Below are 21,935 nucleotides of genomic sequence, written 5' to 3'. Positions count from 1 at the left end.
TACCAACGTAAGAATTCCAGAGATAGCTTAATAAGTATATTATCTGAGCTGGTCACTGAGACCTTTCCCTCATCTCCCCGTTACCCCCAACCAAATATAGATATTCAACTGACCAAAATTAGTTGAAAACAAACATTTTAAAATTGACTTAACAGTAAGCTTTTAGCATTAGCTGTACTGATGAGTCCATTGTGTGTTGATGGGAATGCTGGAGGTGCTTATTTCTCAGTTCATATGGTTTGCTGAGGAGGTACTGGCTATAAGTTGTTTAACTTAGAAAATAATTTCACTTACACAAATTACAGATCAAGCATCTTCACTTTAAAATCAAGTATTTTCCCACAAGTATATTGGTTCTTTCAAAAGGCTTCACATCCCTAAATTATCTCTAGAGTAGTGGGTCATGGACTGACTTTTCTGAAGATTTAATTGTCTCTAGTATGCTTATTTTTCACAATCTTTTCATATTATATTTGGAAGTGCCATCATCTCCATTTTACAGAAAGGGTAGTGGGGCATATGGAATCTCAATAACTTGCTCAGGGTCACAGAAGCAATCAAGCACACAAGCTCTCCGGTATGAGAGCAAGAGTTTTCACCTACAGTTCCATCAACTTAGCCACAGCTGCAACGCCTGCTAGCTCAGCATACTATGCCCAGACGAAACACAACCAAAGCTGAGAACAATTCTACAACACATTTAGGCTACATCTGTATTGTTGACATCAGCTACATAGGTCAGGGATGTGAAAAGTCAAGGCCCCTGACTGACAGACACGCTGATGGCAGCGGAAGTCCTGAGTGTTGATGCAGTTACTCTGGCTAAACTTTGTCTTTATCGGTGGAGCTTGCTTTTGTTTGTGGGAATGTTGGTAATTCACCTGTGTGAAGCACAGTTTTGTCAGCAAAGCTCTGCTCAAAGTGACAAGACTGTACTGTTACATACTGATGTCCCTATTCTAGTAAAGTTGTCTTGGTGTGTACACCGAGCTAAGCACACTTGATTTTATGATCTTATGCAGTTAATTGCAGTGCTTTTGTACTGTAAATCAGTGGCACTACTCCTGATCTTAGCAATTTGGCACATACTTAAATTCATGCTCACCCGCAGTATAAATCTGTAAAGCCAACAGGAACAAATGTGCAGTAGTGGTCGAAACAGGAGCCAACATCAAAATTCTCAGATTCTTGCCCCTGGCTTCAGCTCTCCAAGTTTCAGTTTCTCACCTTCTTGAATAGGCAAAACAGTTACTACTCAAAAATCAAGTGTTAAAAACATGCTGTCTTTTCACTTTGTGTAGGCCTGTAAGTCATAAACAGCTCCACATTCATTAACAATTTAAAAATCAGAGTGTTGTCTAAAAATGTAGTTCATACCCGACAGCAGCAGCACTTACAGTAATTGTATAATTCAACTGGATTTAGGAAAAAAATACTATTTTTCCCGATTATTTAAAGGAGGAAAAGTAAAGCACAGTGGGCAGAGTAAGTATTGGTTTTTAGTTAGTGTGAAAGAAGTCTAAAAAACACAGAGGATGGAGATTTCACTGAGTATGTGAGTTTATGGAAAAATTTCTGTCATGCCTTGATCTCTGTTGTGGAATTATTTGTTCCTCTTTGTACTAAAGAAAGTTTCTGAAATGCCTAAGCATTGTTAATTCAGCTTCAGCTTTACAAGTGATGAGAAACTTTGGGAATGTAGTATGCATAGCACAGCATCTGCTTACCAGCGTTTTGAACCCTGTGTCCTTTACCTCTGGTGAGGCCAGTGAACACTGTATCCTGTCTATTTTAGGATTGTCTCTTCTCAGTTGTTTCAGTAATTTGCTGTCTGAAGTTAAACAAGTTATTTGTGGCCTGGGCCGCAAAGTTGCTGAAAACCCATTGCTTTTAGAGATGCTCTGCTTTGACTTCTATGCCTCTCCATACAATGGGGCTATCACTGCCCGATTTTTCTCTGAGACTCAGCAGCTCGGTTAAGCTTAATGCCCTTGGGGAACACTGAATGAAAGGTCATAAAGGTCAAGTTTTATTATTAGCTGCAAGCAAATGGGCAGCTTCTATTTGAATATTGATTTTTATTATTTATGCATAATTCCTCACACAAATTATGGAGGAAAACGCTAATTTCTTTCTCCATTCATATTTTTAAAGAAGGATTGACTAATGTCTGAATGCTAAGAAATGTGCATTGGCACCTGATCCAAAGCCTACTGAAGTCTATGTGGGTATTTTTTTCTTGGTTTTTTTTGGTCACTGGATCAGGCCCTTACAGAAATCATCATCATCCGTGTCTAAATTCCAAGTCAGTACACCTCCATGTTTTGTTTTAGTCAATCTCTTGACTGCCTAATGTTGCTATTTCAAAGGAGAACAATTGCTGTGTGACCTTGAACTCTACCCATTACAGTTTCCTGTCTGTTCTGGTATTTTCTGCTGCAGCAGCTCAGTCTACTATGTGCTTACATTTGCCACAAGCTTGTTGATTGGTGCTGTTTAGATAAAGGATTTACGTGTGTGTGCAAGTAGGTGATTCCAGCCAGGATGCTGCTATAAGATTGTTGTGTTCCAGCCTGTATAGACTTAGAAATCCTTGGCAATGAGGCATGACAAGGCTTGGTTGGGGCTATATACAAAGCTGGAAAAAGTCAGGCATTTCTAAAATGGGATTTGCCATTTATAACATAGCAAATGCTAAATAGAACTTGAGTGAGCTGTACTATGAAGTGCCATATTCATTTATGGTCCTATGTGCTCATTTCAATGTTTTCAGTCCTCAAGATAAAATTTTTGGAATGTAGTTTCTTGCATATCCGTCACTTATAGTATAGCAACTTATTTTCAGCCAAGAAGACCACTATCTGTAACACTGATTTGGAGAGTCTTTTTGCTTCTGGAAACCTGGGCTCAAATTGTGCTTACGTGCATGGTTAACATGAGCCTGGTTCTGAAGCAGCATTTTGCTTGGCAGGTTATTTTTGTGACACTATCACTGTTCCTAAAGTGAGCTCATACTTAAGTGCTTCTCTGGATCAGGACAAAATTTGACTAAGTTTGTAATTCTTTACAGATAAAATTGAATTACTTGTAAGATCAATAGGCATAGCTTAATGATTTTTAAATTCCAAAGGCTGTAGATTTCAAATAACCAAACAAATAGAAGTGACGGTTCTCTTGGAAGCTCTGTAACAACACATGTGCAGCAGTACTTTGTGTATGCATGATAAGCAAAACTTCTTTTTACAAAATGTGAAATCTAGTCTCTTCACAGCTTCAATGTTGAGAGAGATACAAAAATTAATAGGACAAGGAATGTAAACCTGTGTTTTATTTCCAAGTAAATAATCTCCTATGAGTTGTTATTTCTTCCTCTGTTCCTGCCTTGAGCAGAAGAATGTTCTTTGACACATATAATACACTTATTTGAAGTAAAGTACAGCAGGCCCAGAAAGGCAGTGGAGCTACACTGGTTAATGCCACTTGGTGATCTAACTTACGATTTTTGACCCACGGGTGCCCTTTGTAAAAGTTGTTTTGATAATATTATTCTCCTACCTATTTGTCCACAGCACATATCCCTGGAAGAAATAGGATAGCAGAGATCTTATGGGGAATGACTGAACCTCCCTGGCAGAGCTGGTGGAGGAACGTTGCACATTACCTTCCAGGACTTTGATCAGAGCTGGTACAATCAGTCCCTCACTTTCATGGAAGGACAGCTGCCCTTATCCTAATCGACAAAAGGAGATAAGTGATCCATTGAAGCAGAAATAAAATTTGCAGTACTCTCAGGGATGTGACCTGGAGTATCTGGAAAAATACCCTGTCCATATTCTGGTATATTAGATTTGGTATGCGAAAAGAGACCAGAATACAAACCTCCACATCCCATCCACTTAGTGAGCTCACAGCTCACACAGGAACATCATCTAATAATCTCAAATGCTATAATGAAAAAAACCCAACTTCCAGCCAAAAACTCATAGCAGCAAAATATATCTCAGCCTGTTTCATCCAAAACTCCATGCTTCTGACTTAAAATTTGTTAACAGAGAGATGGCTTTTGCTGCATCTCTTGAAGGCTAACAAAAAGGCTTGCTCTAAAGGAAGAAGCAAGTTTTCGAGTTAAGGAGCCCTTGTATAGTATGACTTGCTGGCAGGTTTCTCCTTACATGTAACAGTTCTACTTTCACAATGTTTGGGTTGGTTTTGTTATTTTTTAAAATTGTTATGGCATTTATTTTTACTTGTTTCACCATTTTTCACTTTCCACAGTTGATTGATTGCAGCACATCTGAAGCCTCTGTTAATCAGAATGGTTCACATACTTCTCAACTTTATCCTGAACCCTGGCCTACAGTGTAGCTTCACAGAGGAAAGCTCCCTCTGTTCTCATTTTGTCCTCTGTGATTCTCTAAGTTATTGGTGGAAGTGATCTGTACATCTCTCTTGCCAATTGCCTAGAGAAGAATGTTCAAAAGAAGGGAACAAATTCTATCTGCATTTAATGTCTTGTTCAAGCCTTAAAGTAAATCTTAGCTTCATGTTGCCATGCTGTCACATAATCACAATCTCTGCAATGTTTAGTACTGGGCGAAGTGTCCTCAAGGAGCAGCCAAGAGCTAAATTCAGTGGATGATGATACACCAATAAAAGTGAGCTTCCAAAGTGCCAAACACATGTATTTTATTATGGTAGTGATGGCTGCAGCAGAATCAAGGGGATTATCTGCCACTGAAATAAAAAATTCAGTTTGAGACAAACTCAGTGCAGAATCTCAGGACAGAGCCTTAAAAAGTTACTCCAGTCTTAGGCAGAATACTAAGTTGCTTTCTGTCAGGATAATATAAGCCTATTAAGCAGGTGAAAAAACAATGCAAACTGCTACATCCTTTGTGGGTGCACTGATTCATACTGGTGGCATACGTGGGTCTGGAGATTCCTGTTCTCTGAACCAGACAGTTCTAGGGTGTAGCTCTGTGAGGAGTTCCTGGACAGGATGAAAATTGTTCTCTGTCCCCCAGATCTAGGCAGCCCCTATTAGTATTGACAGGCCTGTGAGAGAGAGATTATGCTTTGAAGGCGACCTGAGGTCTGTTTCTCAAATAATTTCAGAGCATATGAGGCTGGAAAGGATCATTTGATCCTTTATTTAAAACAAAACGTGTACTTCAGGCCAATTAATGTAAAACTGTACCAATCTTCAGAAATTTGATAAAGCCCCAGACTGAAGCATTCTGGCCTTCAGGAGATCAAATTGCTTGTGCCACAGGAATAGTTGAGACAAAGAGGGTTAGACACCTTAATCATCTTGAATACCTGGGTCTCACAACAGAGGAGGTTCATCCTGTTCCTGTGCTGTGCTTCTTGAAATGCTGAATGCCTAGATCACACATGTCTATACTGCAACACTTGCTTACCTGGGGGAGAAATATTGCAAAAAAGAGGGGAAGAATTACTGAGGGCCAGTGGAAGAGTGTGGACAATGCGACTGCTCCTGTCTTTCAGAAAGTCACACAGATTTTTGTCTTCGCTCTTTCTTAGTGAACTGGACTACCATGATGCTGCAAGTGTCAATGATAGATGCCAAAAGATATGTGACCAATGGGACAGCCTGGGAACACTTACTCAGAAAAGGAGAGAGGCACTAGAGGTAAACTATATAACAATGATCAGCAGCTCAGCTGAGGCAGGGAGGGGAGAATGAACCATTTGTTTCAGATCTGGAAACAGTGCCATTGAGCATCCACTTTGGCATCCAAACAGCAATAAACCCTTTCCTCAGATCTCCATTTCATTTTGGTGTGGTTTCATTTGCAAACAGATTGAATTGCTGAAAGCAGACTTGATAGTGCTCAGCTGCCAAGGACAGTCCTAAAGCAGCAATAAATGGCATGCAGTTTATAGCACCACTCTTTGGCAATTTGATGTCCATCAAGGATAACAAAAGCCATTAGGTGTTTCCCTTTTCATACTTGTCTGACCTTAATCAGGTGAGGTACAGGATAATGGAATGGCCAGCATGAGGTTAATTTTTTGGTAGTGAGTGTTCCAAAGCACCAAGATACTTTCCAAAACCTTGTTCCTTAAGAAAAGAGGAAGTCACACACATGCATGCCAAGGTGGAAAACATATGCCTAACTCTTCCTTTTTATACTTACAAGAAATTACTAAAGCAAGATTAGCAGATTTTAATTGATTTGCAGATAGATTACAATAACAAAAATACTTAAAATAGCAGTAGTGAAAAAGTAATTTCACCTGTTATCCGTCAAAGGCACACACCCCTTTAACATGTTGTATATGAGAGTATCTTTACTCCTGTTGCCTTGAGTGAGAATCCTTAAAGCAGCTGGTGAAATCAGTCAACAATACAATCAATTGCTTTTGAAAAGATGAGGCATGACTTTGTGCATGGGTGGGTATGTGCGTGGAGTTAAGTCTTGCCCTAGTAACAAAGGAATGTACCTTTCCCAACCTGTACAGAGGACAGAGAAATTGCTTGAAACAATTGATCAGCTTCACCTGGAGTTTGCTAAAAGAGCTGCTCCTTTCAACAACTGGATGGAAGGTGCTATGGAAGACCTACAGGACATGTTTATTGTTCATAGCATAGAGGAAATTCAGGTAAATGGTTGTCTATTTTTTGGCTTACAGTCATAGGGAAAACAAGAAAGGAAGCTTTTCCTTCTTGGAGAGTAGAACATGTGTAAGAAAAAAAACCATACTCTGTCTTGACATTTTCTTTGTGATAGACAATGTCTGCTCTATTATAAATAGGGCTCTTCATTGGTATGAAAGCTTATTCCAGAGATCAGGGAAGAAGCGATGGTCCTGATAAAGTCAATGAGGGCTGTTTCACGAATATATCTACGTGTATTATTTCCTGTATCTACAGATACATGTAGACAGGGTGTTTGGGAGGCTGAGAGAGGAGCTGTGCTTATTTACAGCAGATCTTCTAGATGTTGGAAGGAACATTAACGTTTTCACGCTTTCCCTGTTTCTGATTTTAGAGTTTAATCTCTGCACATGATCAATTTAAAGCTACTTTGCCAGAGGCAGATGGTGAAAGACAGGCCATACTGTCAATCCAGAATGAAGTTGAAAAAGTTATTCAGAGTTACAGCATGAGAATAAGTGCAAGCAATCCTTACAGCACTGTTACTGTGGAAGAGATTCGTAGCAAGTGGGAAAAGGTAATGTATGCTAAATACATAAAGGACATTGTAACATAGTATTCTAGTTTAGGGGTATTGAGAATATTCAGAGAACTTTACAATAAATCTGTAAATTATTCCAGGTCATCAGATGCCAGAATGAACTTTCTAAAGTATCTTATGCTCTCCCTTATGTTTGCTAGGCTCGTTTCACAATATCCCTTGCTTCCATCACTCAATATTACCTACGTCCTTTGTGGCTTTTTGGCGGGGCAAGAGAAGCATGTGTTGGGGCTAGTGCAGAGCTGGTGGCTGGCCAGCAGATGGGACAGGGAGTGCCATCAAAAGAACAGAAAATGATTGTATTCTTTCTCTCAGTATAAACAGTAGTTCATATGTCTCTTCTACCCAGCTGCTGCTTTTCACAAATGTTGTCAAAAATTAGCATCTTTGGAACCATTAATAGTCTGTCCAACTGGATTGAAATTGGTAATTACCTTAAAAAATTACTGGGGAGCTGTTAAACAGAGGCTTCTAGAGTGATCTCACAAATTGTATTTCATTAGGAACTAAGACAGATAATAAGCTGAAGGTAAATGATTGTGTAGAATGCATGAATTTACCAAATACATAAACTTACATGGACAAGAACACACCCTCAATGGGTTATAAAAACCAAGCAATAAGGACTAAATTCAGAATCTCCCAGCGCAATCTAGAAGGGTAAGCCAAAAAAGGCATTTGCAATATATTAGAGACCTTCAGATATACATGATGGACATGTGTCTCCTGTTATGCTATGATAATGGCTGCGCTCAAATAACATGTTTTGCATCAACTATTCTTAGAACAATTACTTAGAGATTGAAAAATCATCTGTGTTTCAAAAGAAAAATGAAGTAACTGCTGTAATAACAGTTCAAGTTAAATGATTGTCTTGAACTTGAATCCAGTCAGAGGCGAGAATTTCTTCTCTCTCTATGTCAGTCTCTCTGGTCAGGCTGCCCAAGACCACATTAGCAATTTCTTATGTTAGCACAGAACCAGTAAATAAAATAGTGATCGTGTTTCTGGCTTGTTCTTCTGATTCAATAAGAAAAATTAGTAACTGTAGACTTATTTGTTCCATTTGTTTTTAAACTATTCAATTGCACCTACTCACACTTAGTGCTTTCCCACTGTAATAGGTGAAGCAGCTGGTGCCTCAGAGGGATCAATCCTTGCAGGAGGAACTAGCCCGCCAGCATGCCAACGAACGACTGCGTCGCCAGTTTGCTGCTCAGGCCAATGTCATTGGGCCATGGATCCAGACCAAGATGGAGGTGAGCGTCAGACCCTCATGCAGAAGCTGATGAACAAAGTGGTGTATAATTTTTTATCTTTGCTTTATATACAGGACAACAGCAATCTCCATGATAGTTCATCAGCTGTTTGATCTTGAAATATTTAGCACCTGTTAAGAAGATTTTTAAAACTGTGGAAGCTTGCACAAGTGAGGGTGATGTAGGAGATGTAGCTTTGAAAAATCAGTCACTAAACAATTACTATTTAGCTTCTGCTTTCTGTAGAGGAAAGATACCGGGATCACTGAGATCTCAATACTGATTCCAGAAAGAAATGTGCCATATTTCTTTTGAAATGTGTTATCTACAGTAAAATTTGTCTCCACTGTATGAAGGTTTTATTGCTATTGCTTCTTAGTATGGAAATATTACATATTTATGTTAACGTTGGTCCAATTAGCAAATCTGAAGCTTAAACTTTGTGGGGCGTGGGTGTGTCTTTGTTTCTTTTGACAGGAAATTGCCCGCAGCTCTATTGAAATGACAGGGCCTTTGGAGGACCAGATGAATCAGCTGAAGCAATATGAGCACAACATCATTAACTATAAACACAACATTGACAAACTGGAAGGAGATCATCAGCTTATACAAGAAGCCCTGGTGTTTGACAACAAGCACACCAACTACACAATGGAGGTAGACATTTATGCCCTTTAGTAATTGTTAGTTTATTCTACCCTCTTCTGCCATATAACTACCTTCCCTGATCTGAAGAGACTGCAACAGAGGATGGAATTTGACAGACTTTCGGATAATCTCATAAGAATTGTTGTATTTTCATTGATTTTTACTTTTAGTGAAGAAGTGCCCATTTAGAAACCAGTTCTATATTTTCTGAAGACCATTTTTATTTTTAATGATCTTTGGTCATAATATAGCGTTAGTGGTATGGAAAAGGTATCACATAAATATTTAGAGGTGATATTTTGCTTACTCTACTTTTTATACTCTTAGAAGAATATATTTGATTCTTTAATAAATGAGTATTTTCTCTCTCCTAGCACATCCGTGTTGGATGGGAGCTCCTACTTACCACCATTGCTCGAACGATCAATGAGGTTGAGACTCAGATCCTCACAAGAGATGCCAAGGGTATCACCCAGGAACAAATGAATGACTTCAGAGCATCATTCAATCATTTTGACAGGGTACAGTACTCCTGCTTTTTTTCAACTAGCAACATTTATTGTTCCTAAAAGCAAGTTTCTTTCCATTCCAAATGTAAGCCTTCTAAAAAACTGCAAATGCAGTTGCAATGGGCTCTTTTTAAAACAGCAAAAAGGATCAGTTAACAAAGAATTTATAGCCTTATAAAATCATAGCATTGTACAGATACCTTAAAGATTAATTTGCACTCTTTAAATGTAATGCAGAATTATAGTTCTGCTAATATGGTTGCGTATTTGTTCATATAACAGGCAGAACTGGATAAATCTGTGTTTTGGAAAATAATGTGCCCCTTTATTTTAAGGCAGTGCAGCATGTTCTGTGTACTTGCCAGATGCTTCCATCTCATTAAATTTAGCTGTAATCTGGATTACAGTTTCTTTTTTCCTTTGAATCACAAATTGTCCCCCTACAAACAGATTTGTAGGAAATGTAGTTGGGGCACTGATAGCTGTCAAGGAAAATCCTTTGTTTTTCTGGCTGTATGTGGGAAATAAGAGGCTAGTTTTTTCAGTTATCTAATCATGGATGAATATAAAAATAGGAATGAAAACACCATTGTGAAGAAACTTAACTCACTCCTTCTGTGAGTTCCGTAGTATTCATGGATAGAGGGTTAAAAAGATAGCTATTAATAGACACAATAGCAAAATACATGCAGACAGGGGTCTGACATTCCCAGTTGGAGAACCACTTGTACATGAGTTAGCTCTGCCAGCTCTGTGCTCACATGAACCCACCTTCAAAATGAAGTTCACATTTCAACTACTGAAAAAAGATTATCATAATGCAGCACCAGGCTGTTGTCTTTTTCCCAGTACAGATTCCTGTAGTTAGTGGACTGTGCTTAACCCCCGACTTACATTCTGTTATCTCATGAGTCAGCTCCTTCAAATAATTTCAGGCTATAGCAAAATGCCACTTTCTTTTCACTGACATCCTGTTTGTCCAGCTCTACCCAAAATGGTTACCCATACCTGGACTGATACTTGATGTGTATTGGATGCTGACAGTCATAGTTTGCTAAATATTCTTTAGAATATCCTTAATCATTTAGAAAGAAAAGCAGAATTGCCAAACCTCTGCTTTTTAAAGAAACACACAAGCATAGGAAAGGTTAGCTACACAGGAACCAGGAACAAGTTTTATAGAAAATGTTACTGTGATTCTAGTGCAGCATAATCCCTTTTTGTATTTTCTAAGGAAGCAGAAGATAGCATCACAGAAGCAGAGATAAATTTCCTGGGGTGGAAGGAAGTAGCATACTAAATGGCTTTTCCAATGCACTGGAGCAGATAACTGAGCAATTAGAGCTATTAAAAGCAGACAGAGTACCCGGCCTGGATAAATTACACACCAGTATTTGAGAGACCCTATTAAGGGAAACCAGGGACTTTGCACAAAGATTTGACAGATCCCTAAAGATAAGGAAGCAAGGTGACTGAATCCTAGTATATCTTATGCTCGATAGCCATTTCTAGCATCCCTGTATTTTTGTAGTTCATAGATGAGTTCTCTGCCACACTCATGGCAAGTCTGGTTCAGTGGCTGAGGAGATATTACAGGCATCTCTTGGTGCCTTAGAAGGTCTTGAAGGGAGAAGCTAACTCCTACACCAACCAGCCCTATTGTTATGGATCTTTAGGCTTTGCAGATCTAGTAAGGCTTTGAGATACCAAAGGATACGATAGAGCAAGGCCTTAGGAAAGGCTGTATGGCCTGGAAGAAGGCGCTCCATGTCACATAGCTGCAGCCAGGTTGGCGATGGGCTATGTCAATAATGTCCAAAACAGAAGTGCTTCCCAGCTCCTAGATCCTTGCCTATCCCTGGCTGTCTCTTTTCTTCAGGCTATAATGAGTCATGGCTTCAGGCAGTGTCCCTTCTGCCCTTGCTTCTGTTGCAGGAAGCCTGAGTGGTCGCTTCAGAGCGGAAGGAGATAGACGCTTCATCAGTTTCTATGGCCTCAACAACCTGGGCCTGGACTGCAAGTTTAGCTGCAGACCTTACCTTCTGCCATGATGGATATAATCCAAAGGCCTTAAAAAAGTGGTCTGGAAGGATCACATTAAGGGAAGGACCATTTTGCATACACCCCCTTTAGTACACTCCTTCCCTTAGCATCAGACATGGAAATTGGCCTAGGAGTACTTTTGCACTGACACTGCAGCAATTATGTTCTTAGTAGTATAATGCAAGTTAAAGAAAGGAAGAAGGTCAGATCTAAAACCACTCAGCTGTCAAGCCAGGCTTTCTGCAGGGGACAGATAGTAGAAACACTGATAAAAGAGAAACCTACACTGATTAAATTACACTGTGATTTAATGGGCAGATGTGACTCAATCTACACAGACTAGAAGGAGACATTGAACAAACATGTTTGAGAGAGGCAGGTTTGTTTTTCATTTTTATATCCTTCCTATGTCCTTGCACACTCAACTATTTAGTGTTGGTGAAAAAAAGAAACCCAGGCTGCTTCAGAGTTACTTCAGGGTACACAAAATAATGAAGATTCTAAACTTGGAATTTAGATAGAGATGGCAGTAATGGATTCTTTTATGGTCTTGATTACCTTAAATAGAAATGAAGATGAAACTGGATCATCTGAACATAAGCACTAATATGAAAAATACTGGGTTCTCCATGTCAGATGGAATTAGTAGTATATGTAATAATTTTGTTGCGCTTAGCAACATTTCTGAATGTCTGACATCAGAGTTTAAAAAATACACTGAAAGAATTGGATTGCAATTCACAATGATGAATAGCCAGAAAAGATCCCAAAAATTAATACTGTCCTTGACGAGTAGGCTTTAAATACCTAAGCACAACAGAATCATTTATGCATGCTATAGCTCTGACTTCTGTGGGATTTCTCCAATTTAAGACATATCTTAATGTTTGACTCTTAGTATGTGTTGAGGATATCAGCAAAGTACTAATATGCAGAGTAGCTCCCTTCCCCATTTTAAAGAATGTATTTTGGTACACATAAATCTAACAAGTTTTTATATGCTTCTAGAAACAACTTCCTTTGGTCATAAATCCGAGGAAGGAATCCCTATCTTCCTCCCCAGTAAGAATATATGAAAAAATAAAAATCTTACAATTTATAATCCATTATGGGGCCTAACTCTGCAGTTGTTAATCCTTTGAAAGTGAGCTAAATAATTGGGTGAATTGTTTTAGATGGCTTCTTCATCTTGAATATTTGAAAGAAAACTATTTGGTATTTTACACGGGTTTTTTTGGGGGCCACATGCCCCTGATTCTCAAACTGCACTGAGTAAGTGGGCACTGTGCATATAAGAATTACAAGGGCAGGAAGAGTTGTGTTTCTTTCAGTGCGTGCACCAGCAGAGATGTGCTAGCGCAGGAAGTGTTATAAGTCAGCCTTGGTAAAGGCAAGTGGTAAATGTGCTGTCTCCCTTGGGGCAAGGAGGCAGCCCTCTAGGCTCTTCTGTTTCCCACAGGCATGTACGCACGCTGGTACCCCAGAGGTTATTCCTGAGGATGCTGCTACTTACCCACTACTCCTTGCTGGAGGCTGTGCCTGAAGGCACAGTCTAGTTGTAGGTATAAATATAAATCTTCAGCAACACTGGTATATTTCTTTCCTTAATGTGACTGCATAGAGAAGAAAAGAGAAAGTGGGACACAGTGTCTGAATCACAGAAGCAGTTTAGAAGTGTTCAAAATAGTGCATAGCTGGATTATGGTATACAGACAAATTGGGACACCAACACAGATGTGTTGTCAGTCGCTGGTTTTGAAGTCTTTTTATGCAGGGATTCCTTTTTCAGATTCAGTATATTTAGTAAATTCTAAATAAGATTGTGAAGCATGTGATAAAATATCTGCAGCTGTTCTGCATATAATATCCTAATGGCTGTTAACGTATTCTACTACCAATTTTTGTGCAAACTACAGATTTTAAGTAGAAGCTCTGTATGCAGAACAATAGCATCATGCCACTCTGTATTTCACTAACAGAAAAACGGCAGCTCCCTATTAAAGGAACCACATGATGAGGCTTATGCAGGTCAATTAGCATTCAGGAAACTGAAGGACATATTTAAGAATGTATTACTATGACCCAGAAGCTCATTTGTTTTATAAGGCCACATAAAAATCACAAGGGGGAAGGAAAAGATTTCTGGTGACTAATAATAAAACATGGAGGGGGATTTCAGTGTTTTTCTTTGTATTGGCAGGAAAAGATGAACAAGGCAAAATTATTTATATGCTTTAAAACACTAATTTCAGTGCTTAATGTTGGTCTGCAGACAATACAAATAAATACATAGAACCATTTCCCAATGAGCAAGCCCTTGCATGGGTTTGATCTATGCATTAATTGCAAAATACCATTGTATCCCATGAAACTCTGACATACTGCAAAGGCAAAGATGCCATTTTAGGCCATATATGATGCAGATTAAAAAAATTCCCTACGAGAATGTGAGAACATGCTACAGCACATGGCACAACTACTTTGACCGTCACTGGGGAGTCCCACTTAACCAGATGCCAGTTGTGATGCCAGCACAACTACTGCACTCCTCTCCTAAAGAAAATGGTTTCTTGGTAGATGTGCTGGCCTCTCTCACTCCCGTCTGTGCCTCGCTACCTGTTACATGACTACTGCTGCCATGTGTGGCTGGTTAGGAGCTCATGCACATACTGACCACCCACCCCCTGGTGTAGTCAAATAGCTAATAGTCCTCTACCAACACCTGGTTGAGGAGGAGGAAGAGGGACAGGATTTGGCTCTTAGATCCCATGTTTAGCTCCCATTTTTATATAATTTTGTTTGCAGTCACACAGTAATATCTTTTGCTTTAGAAATAAGGTAAAATGAGCTGACTCTACTCCTGGTGTGACCTGCTGTAGCCTGTCTCTAGGATGGTTATGCAGAGTTCCAAGCCAGCCTAGATTAACGTTTTCAGAATGATAAAATAAACCATTTCAAATGCTTTATAGCAAAAATTATCCTATAAAATAGAAATGTTAAAGGGAAAAAACTTCACTGTGATTATGGCTTTTAACTAAATCCAGATTTACAGCTTTGCTTTATCTCTCGTCATTGAATTCCCATTGTTATTTTTCATCTTCCTTTTATGGAGCTGGTGGAGGTTGATGCAGAGGGAGTTAATATAATAACAGCATGGTATGTCAAAAATGCATGCTGTTATGAACTTAATAAAGCACCACTTTATCCTATTACTATATTAAATAAACCCAGTGCATTTGTTAAAACTCCTATAATTTTAGTTATGCATAACTATATAGAAATTTTAAAAAATAAATTTTTCATCCAGCAGGCAAATATGTAGCAGACAGAAAACCTTGGATCTTCTCCAAACTGTCAGTCTGTAAAATCAGTAAGAGTAATAATTTTTCATCTTGGAACATCTTTTTAATTGTATACATGCTAACACAATCTGACGTACACCTCTAACAGGACACATTTTATATGAACAGGAAAGAAAAGATGAGCCAGTCTGTTTTTAAGAAGTTAGTGTGAATTTCTTGACGTGCAAAATGGAAAATAATATTGGTTCAAAACAATGAGCCAGTTTGATGTGGTGTTACTAGGAGCCATTTGACTTGGAATTCAATGGGGCTTTTTTAAAGTCAGCGTCCAAAGCAAAACCTTACTGTACAGATGATTAAAGAAGATAGATAACTGAAAATAAGTTATGTCAGTTACAAATTTATTTTGGATCTAGACAAGAAATCAATTGTTTTGTACTCTCTTTTGAGATATGCATATTCAGTTGTTAAGTAATACTATCAGATCGAGCGTGAAGTAACAGTAATTGAGCAGAAAAAATGTTTTGCTCAGATTCAGTGATCTTTTTACTGCATCTCACATACACTGTATGATAATAGAAAATGAAGGAAGCAAATGGCAGTTCAATAGAATAAAAACTGCCTTATCAGCAAAAAAGTTAAAAAAGCACCTGTAGGGGAAGCACAGTTTTAACTCTATAGTTGAAGCAAGGACCCTCTTCCACTAAGAAAAAACCTTAAGCATGAAACTGCAAAAGTTGTACACTTTTTAGGTAATTCATTGCAATATGCTGACATTACGTTTCCATGAAGTTTTGTAAAAACATGGTTATTAATACAAGAGTAGAATGTTCTCTGCTAACTAACTAACCTGATCTGTGATTTTTCTTTCTTTCCTTTCACCTTCCCAAATGCATGACCTGTGATGGGATGCTAGGATGAATCTGACAATCTACATTCTGATGAATTTAAAGCCTGCCTCATCAGTCTAGGACAGGTTGGAAATGATCTGCAGGTAGAGGAAACTGATACTGTTCTGTTTTCAGATAGGCCAATATAGTAATAGCCAAAGAGACTGTGGGCTTAAACTCCAATGTCATAATGCTTTGAAAAGATCCTGCCTGTGGGAAGACAACTGGATTAGACAGACTGTCAGCATCACTTGGAGCCGTATTTTTCTATGCATTTTTCAAAGATTTTTCAGGTTGTTTCTTTTACTTGGTTTGAGATGTTTTATTTGGACTCTAGTAGATAACTGTGGGGAGCTCCTATGCTTCTTGCACTCAGATTTTTGCTAATTTTCCTTTCCTTGGACTCAACACAAGCTCTCTACTGCTATCTCCTGATTTAGGATGACACAATTCTCTCCAAACTGCTACACTGTATCACAACACAGAGGAAATGTTTGTTTACTTTCTTACTATCATGACATTTAACATTTACTCAGCTCTCAGCCAGGAATGCCACACATATGTTATTACCTGGAAAATGAGCAACCTCCTTTTATACAAGGTCTTCAACTGACCTCCTTCTAAATCTTGCAAGTCTCATCCTTAAAGCCAGTATGCGCATCTCTACTATATTCTGGGTCCTGACGGCCTGCAGTCAGAAGGAAAATCCCTGTACTTATTTCCTGTATGGCAGCAGACAGCTCTCTTAGCGTACCTACCTTGGCCTTGGAGTGGAGTAATTGAAATAGTCAGTGATACACTATTTTCAGACTGGTTTTAACTATTCTTTTAGTCACTACAGCATCCCTTGCAGAACCTTTCAAAGACATTTCATATCAGGAAGGCAGCTTGATCATGTCCTGAGTTTGACTAGTTAGTAACAAACTTTTCTCCTTGCCCTCTCTTTGTCTTTTCTGGTTGTGTTCTCTGTATTCTTGTCTCATTCACCTCCTCTTCTCCCTTATCTCTCCCCTGACCTTTCCTGATGTTACTTCTTGTGGTGAAAATGTCTGTTTCCTGTGTGTAATATGTTAGTTACTTCTTCCTCCTTTAAAACTGATGATGATTCTGGTGACCTGCTTGGGCAATATCAATGAATACTGTTCACACACTGGATCCAATACGCCAATGTTCTAAACTCGTCATCTCTCTGGAAATTACCTTGGATTCTTCAAACCTTCCCTTCTATATTCCTTACGTTGTTTCGGTCAATAGAGGAAGAATGGATTGATGGACCACGATGATTTCCGAGCTTGCTTAATTTCAATGGGTTATGATTTGGTATGAATTTTAAGAAACAATGGCAACTGATTCTGCTTACAGCTTACAACATTAACCACAGCAACACTAAAGCTTATTTAAATTGACAGAATACTAATAATATCATTTACACTAGAGGTACTAGTTTCTTGTTTCTTTGCTTTTTCTCTATTTTCAAATGGTTAAAAAGGAAGTTAAGAGTAAAAATAGACACTTGAAAACCTTATTCTATGGTCTGCTGCATTGCTTTTTGAATTAAGGAAACTTTAAAAGTTGAAATTAACAGTTATTAAATTAAATCTTTTTTCTTTCTCCTTTTTTATCTGCATGAGGAAGAATGAGTTTGATGCTGTTTAATTCTCATAAACTAGCTTTGAGGGTTGCATTTGCTTTCCTTCACTTATTCATTCTAAAAATTTCCCCCCAAATTCACCTTTTTAGTGGAAAAAAGGATTAGCCCTAGTTGAACTGTCCTATATTTGGCACAAAATCTTCAGAATTGTTTCCCTTACTTCTTAGTTCAGTGGGTCTGCAAAGTACAATGCTTCCTGGGTTATTGTTTCATCTCCCTGTGTGGTACCTAAATTATAATGGTTTTAGGATGGGGTGGAAAATGAAGTGTTAAGTTAAAACAAGTTAAACAGGCATTGAGGGAGGGTGAGAGGGGGAGAAGTTGCAGAAAGTTAATTGAAAGGTACATACTATGTATTTAGGACAAAGAATACGTTTTTCAAAAGCATTGAGTCCTTTTTACAAAAGACGGGTGGGCATTTAAGATCCCAGATTTCACTGACTGACATTTATCTTCCTAAGTCAGGAAGATGCTTTAAAGACTTTGTAACCACTGGTCCTTACTGGTTTATGAGAGACACGGGCTGTTGGTGATTGATATTACGGTGACCAGGTTTTTTTGTTTTGGATTCTGTGAAAGGGTGAAGCTGAGTTTGCCCGAATCATGTCTCTGGTTGACCCCAATGGGCAAGGAACCGTCACTTTCCAGTCCTTCATTGACTTCATGACCAGAGAAACGGCAGACACGGACACGGCTGAACAAGTGATAGCTTCCTTCAGAATCCTGGCTTCAGATAAGGTCAGTCATAGCGCTGCTGGCTGTAAGGATTCAATAGCTCTCCTATTTAGCCCTTCTTTGCTGAAAGTCTTATACAAGCCTTTTAGTAACAGTGAAGCTTTGTTTTCAGTTCGTAAAACTTCAGAGAAAGCACTTGGCTTTTCTTTGTGTTGGGAACCAAGACTCTTAGCTGAATTCAAGGCTTGGTCTGTATAACCTCATATCACAAAGAGCCAATATAAAATCAGGCATCTTAGGCAAGACTTAGACAGTTTGTCTGTGTAACGGATATATTGTACATCAGGTTATTTCCACACAACAGCCTTGATTAGAGGGGAACTCATTCTGCCTTTCATGCTGTTGTCCGGAGGGTTCAATGCAGAGTTTGGCCCTCTGGAACATAGTCTGTGTCAGCTGCACAAGACTACACCTAATGTAAGCCATGTTGTGACCTGACAGCTCATTCAACAGGGTGGTGCAATGTGGTGTACCCCTATCCTAGGAGGAGCAGGAGGAGGCGGCCTCCTCTAATTACTGGATATGTGGAGGAAGCTCCTGAATTTGGCATACCTCCCTCCTCACAGCCAGAACCACTGGCAAGTGAGTGGTGTATGAAGATGAAGGGGAGGATAATGGGAACACAAGAGCTTCTGGAGGAGTCAGGGCCATAAACAGTGCTGCCAGGAAACCAATCCTGTGCTATGGAGAAAGGAGAGATCACAGCAGTAGGGGTCTATTTGCCCAAGCTCGCTCTATTGATTTTCTCATTCTGGCTGTTTGTATTGATTTTGTGATCTCAGTTATTGTGGACCATGTTTTGAATTCCAGACATGTTCTCAGTAGGAATTCATTTGGAAGATGAAAGCCAAGGTCTCAGGAAAAAACAGTTTTCATTACATTACTATTTTGAATAATGTCAAGTCTGTTAACAGAGGGTATCCTTCATATCATAAATGCAAACCATTAAGAGCAATAATGCATCTTTCATTACAAATATATTAGGACCTTGAAACTAACAGGATCTAACTGAAAATGTGCCTGTCCTGTCACTGTGGAAGAGGCAGTAGTGCACTTCAGAGATACCTGACTACCTATCCATGGATGAGCTGCATCAGTAGCAGTCTACCCACTGCTGCACAGTGCCTTGGTAGCTAACATACACAGTCACATGTCCTGAGACTGGATTTTGACCTAATCAGTTTGTTTGTAGGATTGTCCCCTTCAAGTCATGATTAAGGATGGAATTTACCAAGGAAAATATTTGGTCTCAGGAAAATTGGCATAATGTCTGAGTTTATTAGTCACAGCTAGAAAATAAATATATTTTGTGTCTTTGAAGAATACATACTGAATTTGTCAATCCTTTCCCCCCTCCCAGCCTTATATCCTGGCAGATGAGTTACGTCGAGAGCTGCCTCCTGAGCAGGCTCAGTACTGCATCAAGAGAATGCCTCCGTATACTGGCCCAGGTTCTGTTCCTGGGGCTCTGGATTACACCTCTTTTTCATCAGCACTGTATGGAGAGAGCGACCTCTGATTCTGTAATTGGCCGTATTCATGGTAGACACTAAAGATACCCACTTTGTTGCCCAGATTGCTTCTCAAAAGCTTTGACAAGCTGATTTAAAAATGAGTTTTACAAATACAGTAGGTACTATCAGTGTAAAGTGCTAGTAACTGAAGTAACTAGTGTATATTAAAGTGTGCGGTACGCTAGATTTCTGCATTGTTGGTTTTAGGTTGTCTGTCCTATACAGTGCTAGAAAATACATAAAAAAACCTGCAAGATACTAACTTTGGAAATAATCTGTTCAGAAAATAGAATGTAAAACCTAAGAACATTGAAACTCACAATATATTTATCCATTTTCAAAATGTTTCAATGCCATGTGCTTCTTTTACAATGTTCATAAAACTATGTTAGAAGTCCTGCTTTTGTCTTTCATAGAGCAGTATTATTTTCCTCTAATGATTTCTGATATTGTATGCTTCTACTGGTGGAATTTAATAAAATATTAAAATGCAGCTTTTCAGGGAAGAAATACATCAATCAAGTAAACTACTTAATTACAAAAATAATCCAGAATGCTATGCTTTTGTCTCTTAATGATGGGTTTCTCTTATCACAAAGAGTTGTAATATAGGGGGGGAAAAGCTGATTAAATTGCAGATTTAGGGTTCTGTAAGCAGTACTTTTCTTTTAAGCCTTTAACTTTTACAGCTGAGGGAGTGCAACTTTTATAACCAGAAATAATAAGGAAGCTAATTTCATGTGAGCTGTTTTGTTCTGAAACCCTCATTCTTGTCTATGTTGGACAGTCTTTGTTTCTCAGTATAAGAAAGCCAGTCCCTTGTCGTATTAGTGGGCAACATTCATCTCTATCCTGCATAATGCAAAATCCCATCTGAGCAAATGTAGTGTGCTTGTCTTGCAGCTTTAACTGTTCAGTGATCAAATTAGAGTTTGTCTTGACTTCTACTGGATCGCAGGCAGTTCTGTCTGTATTATGCTCCTGTGCGCTAGTTGTTGTACTGTTTTTTTTTCCATCTTGAGAAATGATAGAGAAGTAAAAGCAGTAACTTTTTTACTTGAATCCTGCTGACACTGAGGAAATGCAATGTAATCAAACAAAACCATTTACAAATGGTGGTGAGCTGTGCAGCCCAGTGCTATTAAAACGATGATGTGCCTATTAAATAAAGTCTGCTTTTCAAAACCTTATGAGACTCTGTCATTGGCAATCATCTAGTGGTTCTCACTAAGGATTGGAAATACTTCTGAACATTAAAGGAGGCTTCAGTCTACTAAAAGTAAAAGTTCAAAAAGCATGTAATGCATTTTTATACACTGTGTTTGCATGAACAGTGGCTACGTGCTGGAGGGACAGGTATGGCCTCATGAAGTGAGATAGAGCTCAGAATGAGTGGGACAGACTTTCCATTTAAGTCACCTGAGCACAGATGTCCATAGCTTGTTAGACTCCTAGCTTAGATTGATGTCAGTGAGACTTAGGCACTAATGCTTTTGAAGATGTTGGCCTTAACTCTTCTGTATCTCTCTTTTTCCTCAAGTGCAGATGTTAAGTATGTAACGATGCTTTCACTGGCCTTTGCTTTGAAATCTACGAATGATTCAAATTCAGTCCTAAAGCAGGCACCCTGCAGGTAAGGTGCATGTGGTGAGAGCAATTTCAAAACAATCCTAGAGCAGACAGGCAATGACCAAACACCTCTTCCTCCTCCACCTTGTTTGTGTACAAAGGCCAGCAGAGGACTTTTAGAGAAATACTAGGGCTAGAATCACATCTCCTACAGTGCATGTGCAGCCTTGCACAGAGCCAGAAGCTGCTACTGCCACTGCTGATTCTGACATGGTGCACTGCCATCTCTTTCTGTGATGACAGTGCCCGTACACACAAAGTCAGGAAGCTCTGCAATAAAGCAATGGCATTTCCAGCTAAATGACTGCTGGGCAGGCTGAATACTATTAAAAAATAAATCCATATATGTCTCATTGTCACAGTTTAATATAACTGGAAGAATAAAACACTGAGCTTCCAAACATGGCATGAAAGCAAAATCTCAGTGCTACAGGCAGGATTATGCTAAAAATTGGCACAGAGAGTCTGACACTTCTATTGGGTGTCATTCATGTTCTCTACCTGCTAATTTTTATATTGTGATATTCTTCCT

General features: G+C 38.9%; 1 protein-coding gene across 12 annotated transcripts in view; it reads left to right on the top strand.

The window, feature by feature from the left end:
• Window positions 1-20,964, top strand: part of ACTN2 (actinin alpha 2) — a 69,835-nt gene extending 48,871 nt beyond the window's left edge. For 3 of the 12 annotated variants that reach the window (XM_059830723.1, XM_059830683.1, XM_059830707.1), the window contains exons 13-21: window positions 5,545-5,653; window positions 6,487-6,627; window positions 7,017-7,199; window positions 8,348-8,482; window positions 8,960-9,139; window positions 9,505-9,651; window positions 17,129-17,194; window positions 18,105-18,263; window positions 19,621-20,964. In XM_059830723.1, coding sequence (XP_059686706.1) covers window positions 5,545-5,653; window positions 6,487-6,627; window positions 7,017-7,199; window positions 8,348-8,482; window positions 8,960-9,139; window positions 9,505-9,651; window positions 17,129-17,194; window positions 18,105-18,263; window positions 19,621-19,779 — 1,279 coding nt within the window. In that variant the 3' untranslated portion in view covers window positions 19,780-20,964. Of the gene's footprint in view, window positions 1-5,544; window positions 5,654-6,486; window positions 6,628-7,016; window positions 7,200-8,347; window positions 8,483-8,959; window positions 9,140-9,504; window positions 9,652-15,900; window positions 15,979-17,128; window positions 17,195-18,104; window positions 18,264-19,620 lie in introns of all 12 variants that reach the window. The other 9 variants (XM_059830733.1, XM_059830698.1, XM_059830715.1 and 6 more) reach the window with 7 other exon arrangements.
• Window positions 20,965-21,935: the final 971 nt, after the last annotated feature.

Source organism: Gavia stellata, chromosome 2 (assembly GCF_030936135.1).
Source record: "Gavia stellata isolate bGavSte3 chromosome 2, bGavSte3.hap2, whole genome shotgun sequence".
Classification (NCBI taxonomy): domain Eukaryota; kingdom Metazoa; phylum Chordata; class Aves; order Gaviiformes; family Gaviidae; genus Gavia; species Gavia stellata.
The sequence above is the reverse complement of the archived record's forward strand: the minus strand, read 5'-3'. Positions and strand labels throughout refer to the sequence as shown.